Source organism: Hemicordylus capensis, chromosome 1 (genome assembly GCF_027244095.1).
Source record: "Hemicordylus capensis ecotype Gifberg chromosome 1, rHemCap1.1.pri, whole genome shotgun sequence".
Classification (NCBI taxonomy): Eukaryota; Metazoa; Chordata; class Lepidosauria; order Squamata; family Cordylidae; genus Hemicordylus; species Hemicordylus capensis.
This window is the reverse complement of record NC_069657.1, coordinates 136,961,180-136,983,423: the sequence shown is the minus strand read 5'-3', so window position 1 is coordinate 136,983,423 and position 22,244 is coordinate 136,961,180. Positions and strand designations below refer to the sequence as shown.

The window sequence follows — 22,244 nt, the reverse complement described above, 5'->3', positions numbered from 1 at the left end:
TTAAGCTTGACCAAGACTAGCCCTTGCCTTTGCATCTGGAAATGGCATGGACTTCACACTATGCTCCAATTAGGTGGAGTTTATGCTTTCTGATCTCTACTTAACTCTTGGTTGTTCCACAGAGTCCACCCATCAGATCTACTTCCAGTCACAAACCTGACATTAAGTACAGAGGTAGAACAGAAAATTTAGGGTTACTTCACAGACTACTTTTTTAAAAAACAAACTTAAGTGTTCACCTAAAAATGTAATGTGCGACAGCAATAAACAGTTGCTTGAAAACGTGTATTACTGTATATAGGTATTTTTATTAGGAGTTGGAGTTTGCTAAATCTCCATAATAAGTGTATGTGCTGTGACAAAACCAGATCTGTGGCTGTTTTATGTGTGAAATGGGACTCATCCAGATCCGCAAGGCCACCAACAATGGGCATGGAGACAATTCCACAGATCATAACCAGACAGCAGCCAGTTTCCTTGGGGGTTGTGGTTCCTGGGCCATTCAAGAAAGTGATGGCTATAGAACTAAAAATAACAGCCAACTGATGATCAAGATACTTCTCTTTCCCACCCCACAGTTGGACCAAGGAAGCTCAGGAGAAAGGAAAGAGAGGGAGCAGCAGGTCCATCAGCCAATATCCACTTAGAGGGAGTCCATGGAGACTGCAGACAGGCATTTACCTGGGAAGGAGAAGCAAGGGCCGTGGAAGGGAAGAAAGTACTTCTATGAAGGACAGGGGGAAGGCAGCAATAGTACCTCAAGGAGTGCTGCTGTGAGAAGTACAGTGGCAATATTGAAAGTGGGGCCTGTGTCTTAGCCTTCTGAAACATGTAAGAATTAAGTTCCCACTCTGAAATGCACAAAGCAGGTTCATAAGGGTAAGCAACATGGAGAGTGTTCACTCAGTTCAACACTTCCAATATACATTTGCAAAAAAAGTATTACCCCACACCACTGCAACAATATGGACTAGATCAGGGTTAGGCAAACCTGGCCCCCAAGCTGTTGTTCAACTACAACTCCCATCATCCCCAGCCACAATAAATTGATGGTGGGAGTTGTAGTTCAACCACATCGGAAGGGCTGTTTGCCCAGCCCTGGGCTAGATACTTGCCACTTTAAATACACAAACACACACACCAGCACCAATGATCTCAGGATTATGCATATTGTACACAGCTTGATTCATACAGAATTGCAGAGTGCAACTACAGCTATTCTGCCTTCTAGACATCCCACTCATACAGGCAATATATTCCACAGAATAGTTGTTTACGGAAAAACAGATGGTAGAAAATGAGATAGCAAACATACGAATGCTTGGTCGATATCTTTCCTGATATCTGCTACAATTTGGGCATTATCTCCCCGTGCCAAGACTGCATCAAGGGAATGGTGCTGGATGGACTCCAAGAGACGAGCTGGATGACCAAGGCGCAGTATTCGCTCTTTGCAGCTGGAGAGTCTTTCTACCAGGTTATCCACTGCAATGTTAGAGGGAGCACAACACAGGACCTTGGAGAAAAACAAGTTTAGAAAGAGCTAATTAATTTCACTAAAATGTCTAAAAGTTTGCAAAGCTGAAATGCAGAGAGGTTAAAGAAACAATCATCAGGGCTGGCAAGAGGGAAAAGGAGGTCACTTTACAACTGTCCAAGGAAGAGCAACATTTGAAATCTTTTGTTTCACATTGTTCTTGAGTTAGGCAGCGGGGGTGCGCGGAGACACAGCTTGAGCTGCCACATCTCAGAGTTTGATATGAAGTTTCAGGCTTTTGATTTCTTCTTGTTGGGAATGAGAAGGCCATTTTCTTCTCAGCTTGAGAGTTTATACTGTTCACTCATTCATTGCTCACATTTATATCCCACTGTTCCTCCAAGGAGCTCAGGTGGCTACCCTCTCCACCCCTTATCCTCACAACCTGTGACAAGCAAGGCCAAGAGAGAGAAAAACTGGCCCTGTGTCACCCAGCAGGTTTCATGGCCCAAGCAGAGGCTTGGAGTCTCCTCAGTCCAAGTCCAACAATATACCACACCAGCTTTCAACTCAATCACTCATGTCAATCAGGCATCATCCTCCCTGAGCTACATGGCATGACAGGCTCTTCCTCCAATAGTGGCCTCCTCTTGCCTGGGACTCCTGGACAGAGTTGCCAACCAACCATAATTCACAGACTCCCTCTCCCTCTCTTCCTCACCAGCTCATTAGCACACTGTTAGCTCCCAATTAGAGGATTAACCTCAGCTTCCATAGCAGACAAGTCTGGAGAAGAGGAGGAGGGAGGAGTGGCAGGCAGAACTCCTCTCTTCTCCTCTCCTTGCGACTGCCTAGCTGGATAGTCAGGTTCAGTCCATTCATCCCTTGGCCTGACTGATACGTTCAGCAGTGAGCGGCATGTGGCAGCTAGTCATCCAGTCATGAGGAGAGGAGGGAGAGAGCACCAAGCCCAGGCCAGGGGTATACTGTGGAGCCTTGGCCAAGAGAGCACTAAACGAATCCACAGCGTACAGTTGGCAGTTTTTCACCTGATCCCAGGGCAACTTCACTTGGTTTGTATTTTCTTGCCACCAACATTGGTAAGATTTACTTGGGAAGGCTCACTATTCAATGGCTGCTTGCCTAGTATTATTTTATTTCCCACCAACTTTCGAAGGGTTTACTTCTGGGGGCCACAGTTCTTGACTGCTTCCATAGTATACTGTTTCCCACCAATTTTGGAGAGATTTACCTCTGAGGGCCACAATTCTTGGCTGCTTTGCACATTATTTTATTTTCCATTAACACTGATAAGACTCACTTATGAGGGGTACACAAATTGACTCTGAGTAACATCCTGGGAAATGTGTTGGGCACACTTTCTTAATTTATTTTTTAAATTAAATAACAATTCACAATTAAAATTAGAATAATAGCATTGGTGCTGTGATGTATATGTGTCTGTATGAATATTGTTCACTTTTGGCCATTTGAGCCATCTTGATGTCAAGAATGTATCTGCAAAAGAAAATTGATTATCAGTCATTTGTTTCCACATCGTGCATAAAAAAACATTTTCAGGGGTTGACCCCACACTCCTAGATGGCAGGTGCCAGACTGTACAGAGATTACAGAGCTGATAGGCCATCACTCTGATATGGTATCAGGTAGCTCCTAAGAATTTATACCCGCTCACTCACTTTCAAGCCTTGCTGCACAGCTTGGAGTATTATCTCCACCACAGTTGTGGTTTTGCCTGTTCCAGGTGGTCCGTGGATGATAGCAAGCTCTTTCTGTGCCAATGAGAAGCAAACAGCCTCCTTCTGAGAAGCATCCAGTGACTCATTGTAGAACCTCAACAACTCTGCAAGAAGAAGCAGGAGGAGTGTTTGTTCAGATCTCAGAAAGAACATTTGCAAAAGAAAAAGGAAGAACAATACAAGTAAGTAGTTGTCCTCCTTGGAAGCAAGTCAGATTTGATAGAGAGAATATCCTTTGCAACAAAGGAAACATCCTAGTTAATACTCAGAGGACTTGAGATTCCCAGTGAGAGCCCCCTTTGAGTCCTGGCTTCCTTTAATAAAAGCTAATGTTTAGCTGCAAATATCTGAGTCCTCAAGCTTTCTGTTTCAGAGACATTCTGTATCAATATCTGAAGCCCTGCTGGATCAGAAAGTCAGTCTCTTATGCCAGGTGGTATTTTAAAGGCAGGTGTGTACAGTAGGACTTACCATCATCTTACTAGAAAGTTAAAACAAACACACACACACCCCTCTTCTTTGCTATGAGGGCAAACACCAGACCTGTGAAAGCAGATATGTTCTCTCTCCATAAAATCATTAATAGTAACCCACAAAGTAAAGAGCAAGAGGCATCAGATTGCACCAAGTCAACAGGGGCTCTGAAGTCCCTTGGACAGAATGTCAGGTCGGAGATCAAAACTTCAAAGCACTTTGATATTTATATTTTATCCTAATAAATAAATAATTGTTACATCAAGTTTTTGTTACATCGTTTTTTCAGAAAATGTTGAAGCATTTAATTTCTAAAACCAAAATAAAGTCTCAAATTCTAAACATCCAGCTTTAGCCTGTTTTCCCTAACATATATGCAATTTTTCAATATTGACATCAACACATATTTCTCTATCTATATTTTTGCTCATATCCAGTATTTTGTGTGTGTATATTTATTTACTTACTTATTTATTTTACTCTAGCAGGACAGTCTACTCAGATATAGCCTTTGTATTATTGTAGGTAGAAAACAAAGCTCAAAAGGAAAAGAAGACAAGTTGTTCTGGTAAGAACTAATCTGCCTACCTTCCTTCACCATAATCTTACTTGATAATTACAATATTCACAAATTAGCCAGCTTCAGCCTTTAATGTTCACATGTCCGCCATCTTGAACTGGGGTGAATGACATAATCACAAACAACGCCATTGAGGTGTCCCTATGTGTCACTCACTACAACTGTTCCAAATTTGGTTCAAATCGGTTAGGCAGTCCACCAGTTAGCCCACTTGCATCTCAAACGCTCATGCATCTGCCATCTTGAATAAGGGTGGATGACATCATCACAAATTATGCCACTGAGGTGTCCCTATGTGTCCGTACAACAGCACCAAATTTGGTTCAAATCAGTTAGGTGGTTCAAAATTTAGCCCACTTGCACCACAAACATTCAGCATCTGCCATCTTGAATCAGGGTGGATGACATCATCACAAATTATGCCACTGAGGTGTCCCTATGTGTCCGTACAACTGCACCAAATTTGGTTCAAATCAGTTAGGTGGTTCCAAATTTAGCCCACTTGCACCACAAACATTCAGCATCTGCCATCTTGAATCAGGGTGGATGACATCATTATAAACTACGCCATTGAGTCATCACATACACCTGTAGCAAATTTGGGTCAAACTGGTTAGGTGTTTCCCAAGTTAGCCCAGTTACGCTTCAAATATTCATGTTTACACCATCTTGAATTGGGGTGGATGACATCACCACGAACTACATTGTTGAGGTGTCCCTACAACTGCACCAAATTTGGCCCAGATCAGTTAGATGGTCCGCAAGTTAGCCCACTTGCTCCTCAAATGTTCACACATCCACCATATTGAATCAGGATCGGTGACATCATTACAAACAACGTCCTTGAGCTGTCCCTACAATTTGAACTAAGCAAATTTGGTTCAAATAGGTTAGGTAGTTCATAAGTTAGCTCAGCTATGCCTCAAATGTTCATGCTTCCACCATCTTGATGAATGACATCATCACAAACTATGCCATTGAGGTGTCCCTATATGTCACTCACTACTACTATACCAGTTTGGTTCAAATCAGTTAGGCTGTCCACAAGTTAGCCCAGTTACGTGAAGTGGGACGTAATATAAAAAGAGAACTAAATGCACATTACTTCAGGATGAGTGAGCTTTGCAACTGAAATGGCAGGTGAACATGCCAGCATACAGAACACTGGCTCAGCTGTCCTGTTATCCCCTCATGCAATGGTTCGCAACCTGTGTAGCGGTTGGGAATCACTCTCCAACTCCCATAATTCCCAGCTACAATTTATTGTGGCTGGGGATGCTGGGAGTTGTAGTTCAGCAACATCTGGAGGAACCCAAGTTGGGAACCACTGCCCTAATGGTTCAGGCAAGATGTCCACTTAAAACACCAGTTGTTCTAGTAAGAACAAATCTGCCATCTTTCCTTTCACTATCCGTACAACTGGACTAATTTATTTATTTATTTATTTATTCATTCATTCATTCAATTCGATTTATATACCACTCTTCCAAAAATGGCTCAGGGCAGTTTACATCAAATAAAAACAATTAACAATTAAAATCAAAACTATAAAAACAGCATAAAACTAATTTACAGTTAAGAACAATTTATAACAAATTAAAAACCTTGGAAGGCCAGGCCAAACAGAAAGGTTTTATTGGCTTTCCCGAATGTCAACAATGAATTCAGATTAAGGATTTCTGCCGGGAGTGCATTCCACAGCCCAGGAGCAGCTGCAGAGAAGGCCCGCCTCTGAGTCACCACCAGATGGACTGGTGGAAACCGGAGACGGACCTCCTCAGATGACCTTAACTTGCAGTGGGGGTGATGTAGAAGAAGGCGCTCTCTCAGATCTAAGCCATTTAGGGCTTTAAGGGTAATAACCAGCACTTTGTATTTTGCCCGGAAAGATATTGGCAGCCAGTGTAACTGTTTCAAAACAGGCATAATATGGTCTCTTCGGGTTGTCCCAGAGAGCAATCTGGCTGCCGCATTTTGAACTAACTGAAGTTTCCGAACTACATACAAAGGCAGCCCCATGTAAAGCGCATTGCAATAGTGAAGCCTGGAGGTTACCAGCTGATGCACCACTGTTCTGAGGTCATCCTCTTCAAGGAATGGGCACAGCTGTCGAATCAGCCGAAGCTGATAGAAAGCACTCTTGGCCATGGCCTCCACCTGAGATACCAGGGTGAGGCCTGGGTCCAGGAGTACTCCCAAGCTGCACACCTGCTCCTTCTGGCGGAGTGTAACCCCATCCAGCACAGGAAGATCTAGCTCATCCCTCAGATTCTGAACCTCTACAATGAGCATCTCTGTCTCGCTTGGATTCAGCTTCAATTAGTTCACAGATTAGCCCACTTGCACCTCAAATGTTCATGCATCTGCCATCTTGAACTGGGGTGGATAACATCATCACAAACTATTTGTTTGAGGTGTCCGCACAGTTGTAGTAAATTTGGTTCAAATAAATTAGGTGGTTCACAAGTTAGCACAATTGCACCTCAAACGTTCACAGGTCTGCTATCTTGAATCGGGGTGACATTATCACAAGCCACGCCAATTAGATGTCCCTGTGTGTCACTTACTACAACTGTACCAAATTTGGTTCAAATGGTTTAGGTGATCCAAAAGTTAACCCTCTTGCACCGCAAATGTTTACGCATCCTTGAACTGGGGTGGATGACATCATCACAAACTATGCCGTTGAGGTATCCCTACAACTGTACCTGATTTAGTTCATAGTGGTCCAGGCACTGCGAGGTTGATGCGGGAGTGGGGACACACATGTGGATGGACACACGATCGGACACGCACACGGAATGCCACGTAATCTCATAAGCCTACTGGAAAGTAGGCTAAAAATACTGCAAAAACATTTATGCATTATCTGTTAATTCATCCTTTCTGAAGTACAGAACTGTTCCAGGAATGGAGAGAGAACACAGTTATTTGTTGGTGACATCATGAGGTGTTAGCCACTCACTACCATGTATAGCCAGCTGCTGCTTCTAATCTGCAGAACTTGTTTTCCAGAGCTTGAATTTAGAGGGGGAAAGGTACATTTGTACTAAGTGCAGTGAAGATGCTTCAGAGCTTTTCCCATACTCCCTCATCTAAAAATTGTGCACATGTTTTCATCTTTGGGTCAGTAAGGATTTCAGGAGTTTATATCCCTGACTTTCTGTTTCATTACTAGTATTCTGACTTTATCCTCTCAACTGTAAAAAGGAAGGAGGGGAATTATGACTTTGCCCTTTATTCCACTGCTTGTTTGATGTCAGATTATTGCTGTAACAAGCAGAAGAACATTTGGTCTCCAAGGTCCAGAGGAAATTAAAAAAGAAGAAGAAGAAGTGGAATTTCTAAAGGAGGAACAGTTGGTAAGTAGGAGTTGTTGCTCGTTGTTAGTTTGGCAAATGCTATGTGAAACAGGCGTTTTAATTTCAGGCTGGCAAAAGACACTGGAATGGACAACTTAATTCTTCTGTATCCACTATCCACAGGGAGCTGATGAATTAGAAGGGGCAGCAGTGCCACCTCTGCCAAGAGATTTCACATGCCAAACAACAACAGCCTCTAAATTCGTTCAGCTTTCTGCCCTTCTGTTATGACCACCAACTAAGCAAGTGACTTTGGGGCTGTTTTGTAAGAGGCACAGGAAAGCATTAGAATTTTACTACAACCCTCACTATTTGAGGGCCTTATTCACCCTGATGGTCTTGCTGAACAAGTAAAAAACAATGCAGTTAAAAGATCTCATAATATTTAAAATGCGGGAAGCAAACTTCAGAATGACACAGAGTTCTTCAAACACATGTGTTTAAAGCAAAACTTAATAAAATAAGTAAAAGAATAAAAATGAAAATGGTTACTCAGCAGTCAGAAAGCACTTCCTAAGATTGCCAAATCCATGTTAACAGTCCTTGCTTTTTAAAAAGGATTTACTCTGCATGCAATATCCACTTGCATTTTTAAATGTTATGAACACCTGAAGAATTCAAAGAGTTCATGTCTAGCATTTTAAATACCAGCCATACAATTTATAAAAGGTTATTATTTTGCTCTGTATTTATTGTTGAGAAGGTCCAGAGGCCCCACTCCCACCAAGTTCCCATTTCTTCCAAATTTTCTTCCAGACTTGCAGTAAAATATTATGTCCTTCAGCATTTAAAAACAACAACCCCAAACCAAAAACATTTCTATCTCTTATAATTAGAGATATGCATTAGAGATGTGCAATTCGATTAAACCCTGAATCGATTCGGGTCGAATTGGGGGCCATTGGGGATTCAACCTCTAATCCAACCACTCTTAAAACAAAGGGCCTGAATCGGGGTTGAAGAGAATCACCCCCATGATTCCACGCGGGTGATCTGAGCACCATTTTGAGGCCTGTTTTTCTGGGGAGAGGTGGTCTACCAATTGGTGTCAGCAGGCAGACCAGCCCTCCGCTCCAGACATGGCCCATCTGGTAGACCAGTCTTCCAAGGCAGGCTGACATGCTAAGTCTGGGGTGCAGGGCTGGTCTACCTGCCAACCCCAAATGGTAGACCAGCTCTCCTGTGAAAAACGGTGCCATTTTGAGGCTTGTTTTTTCAGCTCTCCCCCAGAAAAATTGGCCTAAAAATGGCGCTTGAATAACTCAGATTGATTCGAGGTTGATTCATCAAGACAGCCAGCTAAGCCAGTTTTTGCGATTTGATTTGAGCTTAAATTAAAAAATTGCACACCTCTAGTTTGCATGGAAAACAATGCCAGGAATTCTCACTAAACTATACAGTTTCCAAAGACAAACTATAATTTTTCTGCTTGATTAATTTCAAAAAAAGTGTTTGTCTCCACATGACATTTTAGACTGGATCTAAAATTGTTACAAGATAGAATGGGAGAGAAACCAGATCTATGCATCAGTTCATCAGATGTAGAACAGTAACATGCACACACAGAAAAGTAGGCAAATAAGAGATGGATCCATAGCCCTTTACTTTTCAATCTGTATATGTCAACAGAGTACCACTTGACAGGATCACAGCACCGTTGGGATTTATCAGCAGAACAGTTAGGGCAGCAGAGAGTTAGTGAAGGATAACCTATGAGGGTTGTGAAGGAAAGTTTTACTGCAAACTGCAGAGGTTTCTTCTTTATAGTACTTTCATTCATAGCTCAGCTTATGCTAGGAATCCTCCATATCTTTTGAAATGTGCACATTAAAAGTAGTGATTTTCAGTCAGGTTTTAACACTATTCTCCTGTTATCAAAAGCTCTCCCCACAGTGATATGAAGCGTCTGGAAATTATGAAGTCATGGGGCGGAATCCCACCAACATTTTCTCACCCGGCAATCTTTTTTTCGGGTGGGGTGTGTGTGAAATTATGCAATGTTTACTTTTCTTCAAACCTAAACTTAATTTTGCTACTTTAAAAAAAATACAGTGAATTTTGGGTATATTTATGAAACTTAAGTATAAATGCCAGTTTTTTATTTAAACAAAAATTACAATTATGCCCACTGACTGTCATCTTGACTAATTAAATACACATGTAAGACAGCTCTGTGGGGTTGTGCGGGGAGCCTACATGCAACTCCCCCAGTTTTCCTGGGCAAGTGCTGTTGTGCATGGGAGCTAAGACATCCAAGTGCTGCTCACGCTCTGGAAGTGTTCTGCAAGACCCTCAGCAATGTCTGTCCTCCTTACATACATGTTTTGTTGGTCAGGATGTCAGCTGCAGTTAGAAATGAAGCCACAAGCTGCTGCACCCTAAAGCCTTTCAATTTTGCTTTGGAGGGCAAGAACAAGCCTTAGTTTATTAGTTTAGATGGAATGGTAAACTACGGCTTGCACTAAGCAGGAAGAAACTGATTGAATCTGTACAAGCAAAGGAAAAAGGAGGAGGGAGCATTGTGTCTGGTTCAGAGGAACAGGAAGATTACATCTGAACTGACCTAGTCTGGATAGGCTCCATGGCCAGCTCACACTTCTGGAGCCTCTGGCTGGTCGCTCTTGTGATCAGCTGTCATGGCAGCACATGGAACAGAAAACTGGTGCGAGGATATGAGACGCACCATATCTCAACTTGCTCTGAAGTACACAGCAAAATGAATGAAGCAAACTTCTCAGATGCTCCTTGACAGTGTGTGAAGGAATGACTTCGTCCCATTATGTTTTATGATTTGCTTAGTTTGTTCTGTGTCCCCTCCAGACTCTGCAGGGGTTCAAAGGTAGCAACCCCTAACAGCCAAGTCTGAGGTAAAAGTGGCCTGCTGCAGAGTTTTGGAGGGACAGTTACAAAATATTATGATTGGTTGTCTCTAGGCAGAGAAAGAAGGTTCTGGCTGCCTGAGGGAAGAAACTCCCTTGACAGTGTGTGAAGGAATGACTTCCTCCCATTATGTTTTATGGTTTGTTTAGTTTGTTCTGTTTGTTTAGTTTATCCCTTTGGAGTTGGATAAAAGGGAGGGTTGAGCAGCCAAGAGGAGGAAGGTTGTGGGAGATTAGAGTTCTGTGAGAGAGAGTGCTGTTGAGTGTTGTGTGAGCTGCAAGGCTGGAACACAAGCAGAGTAGGGTTGGGCTGAAACAGCTAGGGAAGGTAGCAGTGAGGGAGCTGGTCCTACTGGAACCTGTTAGGCCTTGGGAGAGAAGGCTAGCAAGCAGTTCGTTATTTTAGTCCCACCTCACGCCAACCTGCCCATTTACCACACGACTGAGTTCTGATATAGTTTTTGAAAGACAGAGGATTCAGTGACTGGGAGTAGAACCAGTCACACAAGCTAAACATCTTGTTTTGGTGGCAGCGGATGGTGAGACTGAAGGCCAGCTGCAGCCAAGCCCTCACACTGTGCCAAAACATTTCTATCTGTTGCATCCTCCACACAAATAATTTCTTCTTCAAACATTATTCACAAAATGGAATAAGTACACCTCAGGAAAAAATGAGCATAAAGAGTGGTAACAGCATAGCTATGTCTGTGCTGCTCACGGGAGAATGCTGACCTCTGGTGGTTATCAGCTATAATTTAAAAATATTCACAGGTTCTAGTCTGGTTATTCTCCTTGATGAGCTAGTTTTCTGCATGCAGGTATCTTTTTATGTGGGGGAATATTTAAACATCCACCCTTTGCATTCCAAATAGTCACAGAAGGGCTTCACTATATGCTTTTTCTGAGCATGTGGATCAGCTCACAGACACATTGATAACACATCTTCTGGCAAACACCTGTATAACTTGCATTAAAAAGCATATGTTGGGTTTCTCCAATGACTGAATGAGACTAGCAGTTATGCACTACATTGTTTTACTATAATTTTTAAACCTGGTTCATGTAACAGGATTTTATATAAATGGGACCTTGTCGTTTCTGTATTCTTCTTAAGAACAGGATAATCTAACTCACACAGAAAGAAAAGCACCTGCAATGCGTAAGTGTAACTTAAGACTTATATTATGCAAGACCTGGTGTATTCTGAATGTAGAGCTTGGCTGTACTGGCACAGATGACTCATGTGTAGGAGAGAAAAACAACAGCCAATGGATGCTGCGAGTTTTAAAACTGTATGCAGGATGCCATAAAAATGAAGGAAGCACAAACTAAGTGTCTGTGGGATTGCAACCCAGCTTTGAATCCTGCAACTATCTTGAATAACCTGAGTTCTCTGTTTTCAATGAATTTCTGGATCCTACCATCTTCTAACACATTCTACATAAGCCTTCTGAAGGACATCCAATGCTGTGCCAGTTAGGTCTGTTCATCTACAAAGACTCAGAGTCAACTGGATTACCAGTATTCCCTGGACTCTTCCCATGGCCTTTGACAGCTGGAGCAGCACATCAACTAGGTTAGGGGCCAGCAATTGTTAGCCCATAGTCAGAATGTAGGCTAAGGCCACAGAAGAATCGCCAGCTGGTGGTATCTCCTGTTACTCTTCCGACTAGCACTACCACTTTAAATTAAGGCCTGCTAGCGATGGAACTTTCTAGCTGAGCTCAGTATGGATTAAACTGGAATGGGAGGGGAGATCATGTGCATGGTTGCTAGGCAACCACACAAGCATCCCATATAGTTTCCTGGTTAACAGGAAGAATTCTATGAGTCTTCTGTAGTTGCTAAACAACCACCCTGGGAGTTTCCTTATTTTCCACTCCCCTATTTTTCCAGCTTGTCACTTACTAACCTAGCCAGCAAGAAGCCTGATTCCTCCACCACACTCTAATCGAAATAGGTGGTACTGATGGAAACAATGGCTGAAATCACTCCATCCTCACATCTGGAGGCTTCTCAATGACCTGAGTGACCGTGCAAAGGGAAGGGGGAGTGATTTTCACTGATCTACTCTGCCCCCAGACACACTCTGTGCCTTCCAAAAATATGTCCCTGAGGGTTGCCCCTAAGCCTCAGAGGCATATTTTCAGAAGGCCCAGAGCACTTCTGGACACAAGGAAGGCCAGCAAAAAAAACCCTCCCCCTCATGCAAGAACTCCGGTAAACGAGAAGCCTCTAACGGTGTTAAGGGCAACCTCCCATTGCATCCCCACTTTGCTAGTCAGGATCTCAGCCAGTGCCAGGAGCTGTTCAACTTCATGAGTCGTTCAAGGTTGCTTAGCAGTGGGAGAAGGATAGAGGAACATGTGAGATGGAGCAGCCTGTTGACTCAGTGTTTGGCACTGGACTGACTGATATCCTATCCATTTTCTGATTACTGGCTCAAAGAAAACCCCTAATGCAATAACACAGCCATACTACCCCTTGTGCCATAAACATTTCTATTGGCATAGGGTGGTAGGAGAGTGCAAGGGAGTAGAGTAGCAAAAAGCAGAGGAGAAGCTACCAGCTCATCAGATAGTACAGCTATATATTTTCTTCAAAGGGTAACAGAAAGAACTGGAGAGGCAGGACTATCAGAGATTGTGAATGCAATACAGGTGGCCCTTGTCATCTGTGGTCCCGGCCCCTACAGTTTTGCGTATCTGCATGGTCGGGCCATGTGCACCTAGCCTCATTATCTGCAGATAGAAAAAGAGCTAAAATTTGCCTAACCGCAGCCATCATTTTGTTGATCAGAGCCATTTTGCGGCTCTTTCCTCAAAAAAAGCACCACCACCACCCGTAATTTTTCACAGAAAATCAGCACAGCATTGCTGGAAAGATGGAGACCTGCAGAGCACGGCACAGTATGTCATTCTTCCAATTTCTGCCTTTTTATTGCTTTTTTGCCCTCCAGGAACCTAACCCCCCCCCAATAACCATTGACTTAAGGTCTCTTTATCCACAGAAATTGGCAGAAATGGAAATCTCTGCAGATAACGAGGGCCACCTATATATTTGCAAGTCATGACTGGAAAACCATGTGACTAATTTCCAAGACTTTCATCATTATGTCTGTATTCAGTAAGAAAAGAACAAGTTCTTACTTGCATCATTGGTATCACTAGGTTCAGAAGAACAGAAGAGAACATCAATAAGGCCAGATGCTGGACCAGAGCGATACTGACTTAATGTATTTAATGCCCTGCCAAAGAAGGGAATACAAAAGAGGTGATCAGACTTCAGAAAACAACACAACACTGAACCAAAAATAACATCTCAAATCACTAGAGATTCTTGTAGGATAATTTCAAGATGGGCACAAGAACACATCTGTATGGAGACTTCCCCAGAGTTCAGCAGGATTAGGAACTGCACAATTAAGTTTGGTTAATTTCCATTATATATAATTTTTCTCAAGCTAGAAATGCTATATATTCTGTAAACCATTATATACTACTGTTTCCGACCATGAGCAAAGGTAACACTTTAATAGATTAATCCCTGCTAAGTGAGCAAAGAGGCACATTTTAAAATGGCAATTCTCTTAACAGAGGGAGAGCAACTGATCCTATCCAAATCCAGCACAGCATTCCTCCAGTGGCTACTGCCGGTGCCTACTTTATGTTGTTGTTGTTTTTAGATTGTGAGCCCTTTTGGGACAGGGAACTATTTTGTTCCCCCACCCCATATAAATCATGTTGAGAACTTTTTTGTTGAAAAGTGGTATATAGATATTCATATTATTAATAAAAGAACAATAGATGGTATTATCCTAGCCATCTGGAGGTCAATCACTTTAATATTTATATTTATTTATTCATTCAATTTTTATACACCCTTCCAGAAAGACTAATATTCAGTCTTCAAAAGGAAAGCAAACCAGGTTATCATCATAATCAGATGCCAAAGTATATAAACCTTACAGCAAGTCCTATATGATAGAACTGCTGGAGCTCTTGAAGTACTCAGCATAATTTCTATTATTAAAAGTAGGAAGTATACTATATGTCAGTGCCAACACCAGAACCTGTGAAAGCTAGACAATCTTCCAAAGGCCCAGCACTGCCAAATCAAATGGAGAGGCATCACTCTGCTTGTACCTTGCCCAACCACTTTCCTCATTGTGGATCACCTGTTTTCCAGAGCTAGTTGTAGCCTAACCCTAACCCTAACCCAACTGTGGGACTCTGGGGTGGGTGATATCCCTTTCCCACATCTTACTAGTATTAGATTAAGAAAGAAAGTCTCAAATCTAGCGCTGCTGTCTAAAGACAGCAGCACTAGATTTGGGATTCTTTTGCACTGCTTGTTATCCTACAGTGGGATGGGAGATGGGCAAGAAAGAGGATAGAGGACGGAGAATCCTCCCCCTTCCCAGATATTACAACTTATATAGGACTCAAAAAGTTGTTAAAAAAATTTTTAGGCAGGCTTACTTCCCTTAAAACATATAATGAGCCACAACGTGCCCTGTGTCAGTAGCTTTACCTTTTAAGTCTCTTGTATGTGACATCATTGGCAAGTTTCAGCAAACGATAGGCGTTTACCTGGTCCAAGCTCACTAGATTGCTCTGAGGCTCATCAATTGCAACAGTAACTGATTTGGGAGTTATGCGGGTAACAATCCCTGTGGAAAGCTGATCACCTTGACTAGCAGTTTCATAAAGTCCCACAATGTCGCCTGTGGAAGAGAAACCATAATAGAGAAGAAATTTTAGAATACAAAAACAGTAAATGCGTTCATCACATTTATTACTGTAAAGCCTGCCAATCCTCAGGAATTACCTGATGAAACTTGTGAAATTTGCTCATCCAGTTCTCCACAAATGCCTTCATCCCCCAGGGCTAACCTGCAAGTCCCACCTCATCAAATTAAAAGTTGAAAACTATCCCCTTACAGTTGCAAACTATCCCCTTACAGCTAGAGCAGAAGAAGCACAGCACTAGATAGTGAGTTCAGAATCCAACATCCTGAAATTTCATTTCAACAGCTTCATCCACACTGTTCCACTCCCTGTTGCTCTCTGCAATACAGATTAGATGGGAGGCTACAGCAAAAGTCTTAATAGAAATGCACCAAAAAGCTACCTATTTTTGAAAGCACCTGCTTTGTTTTGAAAGCACCTTCCTAAACTCCCATTACAACAAATTATTGCCAAACCAAAAGCAAGGGAGATTGCCGCCTGAATATGTTCTTAAAAGAGAAGTTGCTTACATTAGTAACCTCACATTGATGTTTATTTATACAGTTAACCTTGAGAAATGCACCTACCTAGCAGCAGCATATCTCAGTAAGATGGAATATTACTTGAACAATCAGTTCCTGGATGCAAACCAAAGAAAATAGGCATGCCATGGGACCTACGCTTCTGTCATTTTTATGTCAGTGTGTCGTGGTCATGACCAACATTCTCTAGGCTCATCGCCATTCTTGAAGTCTCTAAAGTTCTAGTGTAGGTAACATGACAAATGGTTATTTCAAAAGCCCCACTGAAGACTGTAGTTCAAACTGATACAAACTAATGCAGCTCAAGTGAAGTCAAAGAAGATGTACTAAATCTATATTAGCTGAGAGTCTAGAGGGAAAACATCGAATTGAAGAGGTCAGCCATATGGCATAACATTTATAATTTTGCTAAGCAAACCCTCCCAGTTAAAATGCTGTAGGGCACAAGAGAGGAAAAGTGATCAGAACTCAGCTGCTGGCTTCACATGAAACTGCTGTCTCAGGAGGAGCATCTACTACTAAACCTAGCTGCAATATCTTTTTAACATTTTGTAATGGTAGCTCATTATATCTCACTGGGCCCCAAAATTACAATTGGGAATGTAGAGGAGTCTTATCTTAACTACCACGGTCCAGAGCTGGTGCTCTCAGATAATATATCTCAATGGATCTGGTACTCTCCAATGCAAAAATCTGGACCCAAGAGACCCAAGCAGATAAGATACTCTCTCTGCATAATTTCAGTTAAAATAACAAAAACAAAACAAAGGCAGAAAATGAATCCAGAAACTTCACCTCTGGCAAAGAAGAGCTAGAACTCCCAACCTTCAGAAACCAGCTCAGTCCCACACTGAAAGATCCTAGAGCAGTGACTTGGACCACCTTGATCCAGCTTAGTTCCTGGATCAAAATGAGGAATGGCATTACCTAGAAGCCTTGCAAGAAGTGTCAAGATCTAGACAGTGAGAGAGCTTGACACACAACCACTTTGGACAGATATCATAAGTGTTCTATATTATCATATACATATGTATATATCTAAAATATATCAAATTCTAGGTAGATTCCACTACTTAGTGGAATCTACCTAGATTCTACTAAGATTCTAAACAAAAAGACAAAAAACATATTGGTTTTATCCACCAGATATGTTCCATTTTGGAAACTTTTCCAATAAGCAATGAAGATGATTAACACCCATTATTTAAACATAGGCGACTGGATGTCCTAAATAATTACAGAAGTTGCCAATTTAAATTTCCATGATTAAATCAGTTGACTCTGCTAGAATCCAACAAGAGATGTTGCCTTCCCTAAAGTGCATATGGTTCATTTGCAACTACAGGTGGCCCTCGTTACCTGCGATCCCAGCATCCGCTGTTTCGCTTATCTGGGGTTAGGCTATATAGACCGGACCTCATTATCCGCAGTTCCAAGAATAGTCTAAATTTGCCTAATCTGGGTGACCAGATATTGCTATAACACTTGCTGGAACCAGCCCTACACTAGCAAATAGGTAATATGTACATTTTTCAAGTAAATTACTTTACATTGCTCTAACAAAAGGTGTCCTTTTAAAATCAGTGCATTGTTCTCATCTCATCCAAGGACTACACAGCTTAATTCTCAACAGAATTCATACTGTATTCTCTGGGTGGTTGCCTATTCTTGGGTGACCAGAAATGACTTCCAATGTCATTTCTGGCCACCATTTTATACTATGGAGCCATTTTGTGGCCCTTTCTTTTTAAACAATCCTCTCCTGCAATTTTTCATGGAACATCTGAGGAATTGGAGGGTGGGGGGCACTGCTGGACAGCTGGAGACCTGGAGGACATGGTATGTGACTTTATTTCAGCCTTCTCACTTTTTAAACCCTTTTTCTTTTAGCTCTAAGAACCTAACCCTCCCATTCCCATTGACTCAAGGTCTCATTATCCACAGTTGTAGGGCAGAACAGAACCCCCCACAGATAACGACGGCCTCCTGTACAGCAAAGCGACATTTTTGTTTTACTTTCCATCTGCCTTTTCCCCACAGACCCCTCATCTTACTGAAATATTTATTCATTAAAGGAAAAACTCAGCACTGCATGACTAAAATGTGCAGACTGTGTCTTTAGCTCATGTTGGCTTCTGTGTCATGCACCAGAATATAAGTGCTCTCTCAGAAGCAGTGCACAGAGAGATGATGTGCTTTTTAAAGTCCCTGGGGGCTCTTTCCAAAGCACATGTTTGTCTGAATGACATACAATCCAAATAGCCCTTTATTTCAAAAATAACCAAGGATACAACAGTGTGCTTCTCCCAAATTGCTACTATCATGCATGGCCACTATTAGAGCTGAAGTGTTAATTCAGGTATGCAGTTATGCAATTGTCTAGTCATCTTGTTGCAAGGAAGAATTATCCTCAGAAAAGTCCCGATTCTCATCTGTAGTTCTAGCCTAAGACTTGGTTCAAACAGCAAACCTTGGTTTGTTGTGACAAGAATGAGCCACAGCAAGTCTTAGGTTTGTGTACTCCACTCCTTCACACACAAAGGGAAGGAGGAGTAAATCAGCAGCTTCCATTTGCAGTTTGTAACAAGATACCACTTCCCATTATACCCTAATACCAGGATATGACCAGATCAAGTTATACAACCATGATTAGATATTTGTTTGAGATCCTGACTTGTTTATTAAGTGTGACTTATACATACCACAGTTTCCCATATTTGGACATAATGGGAAACTGCAGTTTGTAACAAGCCACAAGCAAAACTTTAAATTTCCTCCCTTGTGCATCAAGAGAATGGCTGAGGAGCACAGAAGCCTGTTTCAGTAAACTTTACACTTTATTATGCACTTAACTAAAAGGTATGTTTCACTGTTGTATCTGAACTGGGCCTTAAAGAGCTAGGCTGCTCGGCTCTATCTCCTTCCTGCCCCTCTTGGAATGTCCCTCCTCCTCCTCTTAGAAAGAAAAAGAAAATCCCACAAGATATCCTTAAGAGACTGTATTAACAGGCCTGGATTCTGAAGGCTGTGGCTAGTACTTTCTGGTCCTGCTCCCCACCTCCACTTTCAGGAAAGTAGTGGTAGGAGAAAGATAGAGATTGCTCCAATACAGTGCCTTTAAAATATATCTCAACAGGCAGCACATGGAGCTGGCTGGTTGTCTCCCCGCCACCCGCCCCCGCTAATTCTCATGTGCAACCTTCAGAACATAAACCCGTGTTTAAAGAGGCTGCATTCAGGAAGTTGTGTTTGGATAGGCATCCTTTCCAGCCTTATGTGTGTGAGCTCTGAGGTTGAAAAGGAGAAAGTCTATTCCATAACCCAGCCCTCTTTCACACAGGAACCATGCCATGGAGTGTAAAGAAAAGCCACCAATAGTACTCTACTAGGCACAACATTAAATGGTGGCTCTTGCCTCTCCTCCTTCCATCTATATTTTCTTAGACTGTGAGGGGAGAGGTTTGCTAAAGAGAGAAGAGCATCCTAGTGGATGGAGGGGAGGAAGGTAACAGAGCATATTGTGAAGGGCATCAGGAGAACGAAAGTGGGTGGAGCAATGACTGAAATGACTATTGTCTGATATTAGAAAATGGTGACACTAAGTAATTTACAAATATGTGAAATTAGATTATTCAGATATGGGCTTCTGCTGATCAATTTTGTTTAACTGTAAAATAAGTGCATGACATGGACACCTGCCAATAAAACCAGGTAGCTGGGATACTGGGTCAGGCCAATAGCAAAATGAATTCCTGAATTATGTCCTGTGAAGATCTCTGGAGAATAACAAAATGTAAAATATCCTATTAGGAGTCAGCATACTGGTAATTTACTACTGCAGCTGTACCATTTGCCTTGGAATGCCAATGTCACTTTTTCAGTTACCGTGCCAAGAGACAGATTTAATTTAAAGGCACTTCTGTTGCTTCACATTACAGAGCTTTTAAAAAGCATGGTTTAGAGAAAGATTTTAGGATTATGTTTCCCTTTTTAAAACAAAACAAATGAAAGATAAGCACCGTCAAGATGAAAACACAAACAGGGCCAGTTCACATGATTAAAGCAATGTCTGGTAGGGGAAAAACCAAGATCCCGGAGAAGTGCTTAATTAAAACCTGGGGGAAATCAGCAATCCTGGTTTGATATCGCCTCAACATGACATTTACCCTGGATTATTAATCCTAGATCTGAACTCCAGCTGTCAATCCCAGGTGAATGTTGGGCTGGCATGGTGCCAACCCGAGATTGCTGATTTTTCCTAAATTCTCATGAGTCGTTCTGCAGGAGCACGCGTGCAACAAGGATCTCAGGTTTTGAATAACAGTTTTGAGTACTGAGAGTGCATCACATTTATGATTTTGTTGGAAAACCAACAACAACCCTATAAGTTAATTATTATTATTACTGTGCTGCAGTTTTGAGGGCGGGCAATGCTAAGAGGAAGAGGCTTGCCTTAGGCTTCCTAATGAATTTATAGTAGAGATGACATTTGAACTAGAGATTTCAGGATTCATAACTCATCTCTTAGCCACTATGCTACAACAGCTCTCAACATCTATTCTCTCTCTACAAAAAATGTATACATTTAAAAGTATATAATAGGGTGAGTGGAGAGCTATACTGGAGACATGCAGACTATACCTGATGCAACAGATCTTCCTAAATCTCTCAGTATGAACCTGCACAGACTCAAGCCCCTTCCGACCTCCACTACATAACCTTGAGCCATAATGAGATGCAAACCCCAGTTTTAGTTAATTAATTTCTAGCCAGCTGCCTTGTAATGGAAGGCTTCCTTTGCCTGCCCTCCAGCTGCAAATGCCACACAGTCTAGGCTTCTTCTGTCAAAAGTGTCTGACACCTGTTAGCATGGGAGAACTAACTGGGTTCATCACTGGATTCCATTAGTCAAAGCTAAACTGCACGTACCAAAAATTACCCACTACATTCCACCTAGCATTTATAATTTTCTTATCATTATAGGTTAAAGATAAAGCAAGTCCACATAACAATCCACCCTACATTTCAATTTTAATTAGTAAGGATTTGTGATATTATGCACCTCTGTTTAGTATATAAAGCTAGACTTAGCTTTTCAATCTACTTTTAAAAAACAACAGTCTTTACTCACCAGGCCCAAAACTACTACAGGGCAGCTCTGCTTCTGAACCATGTTTTCTAGGCTGGAAAGTTACAAGCAACCGGCCATACAATCCAGTTCTTTGACTGGCTACTTCAAGCTTCAGCAAGCAGACCCCTCTGCGCTGCAGCTCTTTCAGGGAGATGCTTTCTTGCCATGCCCTGGAAAAGCACACACAAAAAGAAAGACAATGGCTGGTAAGTGAAAGGTATCAACTGATACTCATAGGAACATAGGAAGCTGCCATATGAGATCATACGTCCATCTAGCTCAGTATTGTCTACACAGACTGGCAGTGGCTTCTCCAAGGTTGAGGGCAGGAATCTCTCTCAGCCCTATCTTAGAGATGCCAGGGAGGAAACTTGGAACGTTCTGCTTTTCCCAGAGCAGCTCCATCCCCTAAGGGGAATATCTTCCAGTGCTCACACATCAAGTCGCCCATTCGTATGCAACCAGGGTGGACTCTGCTTAGCTAAGGGGACAAGTCAAGTCAAAGCAAATCAACTTTATTACAGTCATAATAACCTTTATTAGAAGCATAAGACAGTACAGTAGAGCAACAACAAAAAGTAATTATAAAATGGCATGGTCAAAATTAAAATCAACATTAGAATTGCATTAAAATTACTATTTTAATCATAATTCAGACACATTATGTGAAAACCCAGCTCCCTTGAGAAGTCCATAATGCTGGGGAAAGTTGAAGGAAAGAGAACAACCAGCAGCAAGGTGGATGAACTTGATTACGAGAGCAATGAAGGGACCACTGAGAGACCTTAAAGGCCAAGTTGAAGACAGATCATCCTGGAGAGAATCTATCTATGTGGTTGCTAAGAGTCGACACCAACTTGACCTGTACTTAATCAATCTATCAATCAAAATTATTATAGATCAAAATTACTTTAAATTATAATATAATTAATGATAAAATTACTAGAAACTATTAATTTATAAATTATTATTATTTTATTAGTATTATTATTTATTGTAGAATATAAATACTAAAAACTGTTGCTCTAAAGTTGTAAAGACTATAAAACTACTACTAAAAAGCTAATTCAAAAATATACAAGTTGTTCTAGTAAGAACTAATCAGCCTACTTTCCTTTCACTGTCTCTACAACTGGACTATATTTGGTTCGAATTGAGGTCCACAAGTTAGATCTCTTGCACCTCAAATGTTCATGCATCCACCATCTTGGAGCAGGGTGGATTACAACATTACAAACTACACCATTGATGTGTTCCTGTGTGTCACTCACTACAACTGTATCAAATTTGGTTCAAATTGGTTAGCCAA

The 22,244-nt window shown here is 41.7% G+C and overlaps 1 protein-coding gene and 1 long non-coding RNA gene across 2 annotated transcripts in view; one reads left to right on the top strand and one right to left on the bottom strand.

Moving 5' to 3' along the window:
* IGHMBP2 (immunoglobulin mu DNA binding protein 2) overlaps window positions 1-22,244 on the bottom strand; it is a 117,088-nt gene that overhangs the window by 88,867 nt on the left and 5,977 nt on the right. Inside the window, exons 2-6 of the mRNA XM_053267986.1 lie at window positions 20,936-21,105; window positions 15,066-15,258; window positions 13,682-13,779; window positions 3,178-3,341; window positions 1,316-1,516 (exon numbers count right to left, since the gene is read on the bottom strand). Of these exons, the coding sequence (XP_053123961.1) occupies window positions 1,316-1,516; window positions 3,178-3,341; window positions 13,682-13,779; window positions 15,066-15,258; window positions 20,936-21,105 (826 nt within the window). The remainder of the gene's footprint in view (window positions 1-1,315; window positions 1,517-3,177; window positions 3,342-13,681; window positions 13,780-15,065; window positions 15,259-20,935; window positions 21,106-22,244) is intronic.
* LOC128333036 (uncharacterized) lies at window positions 9,886-14,368 on the top strand. The gene is made up of 2 exons (XR_008310831.1): window positions 9,886-11,691; window positions 13,703-14,368. It is a non-coding gene; the product is annotated as an uncharacterized LOC128333036 (long non-coding RNA).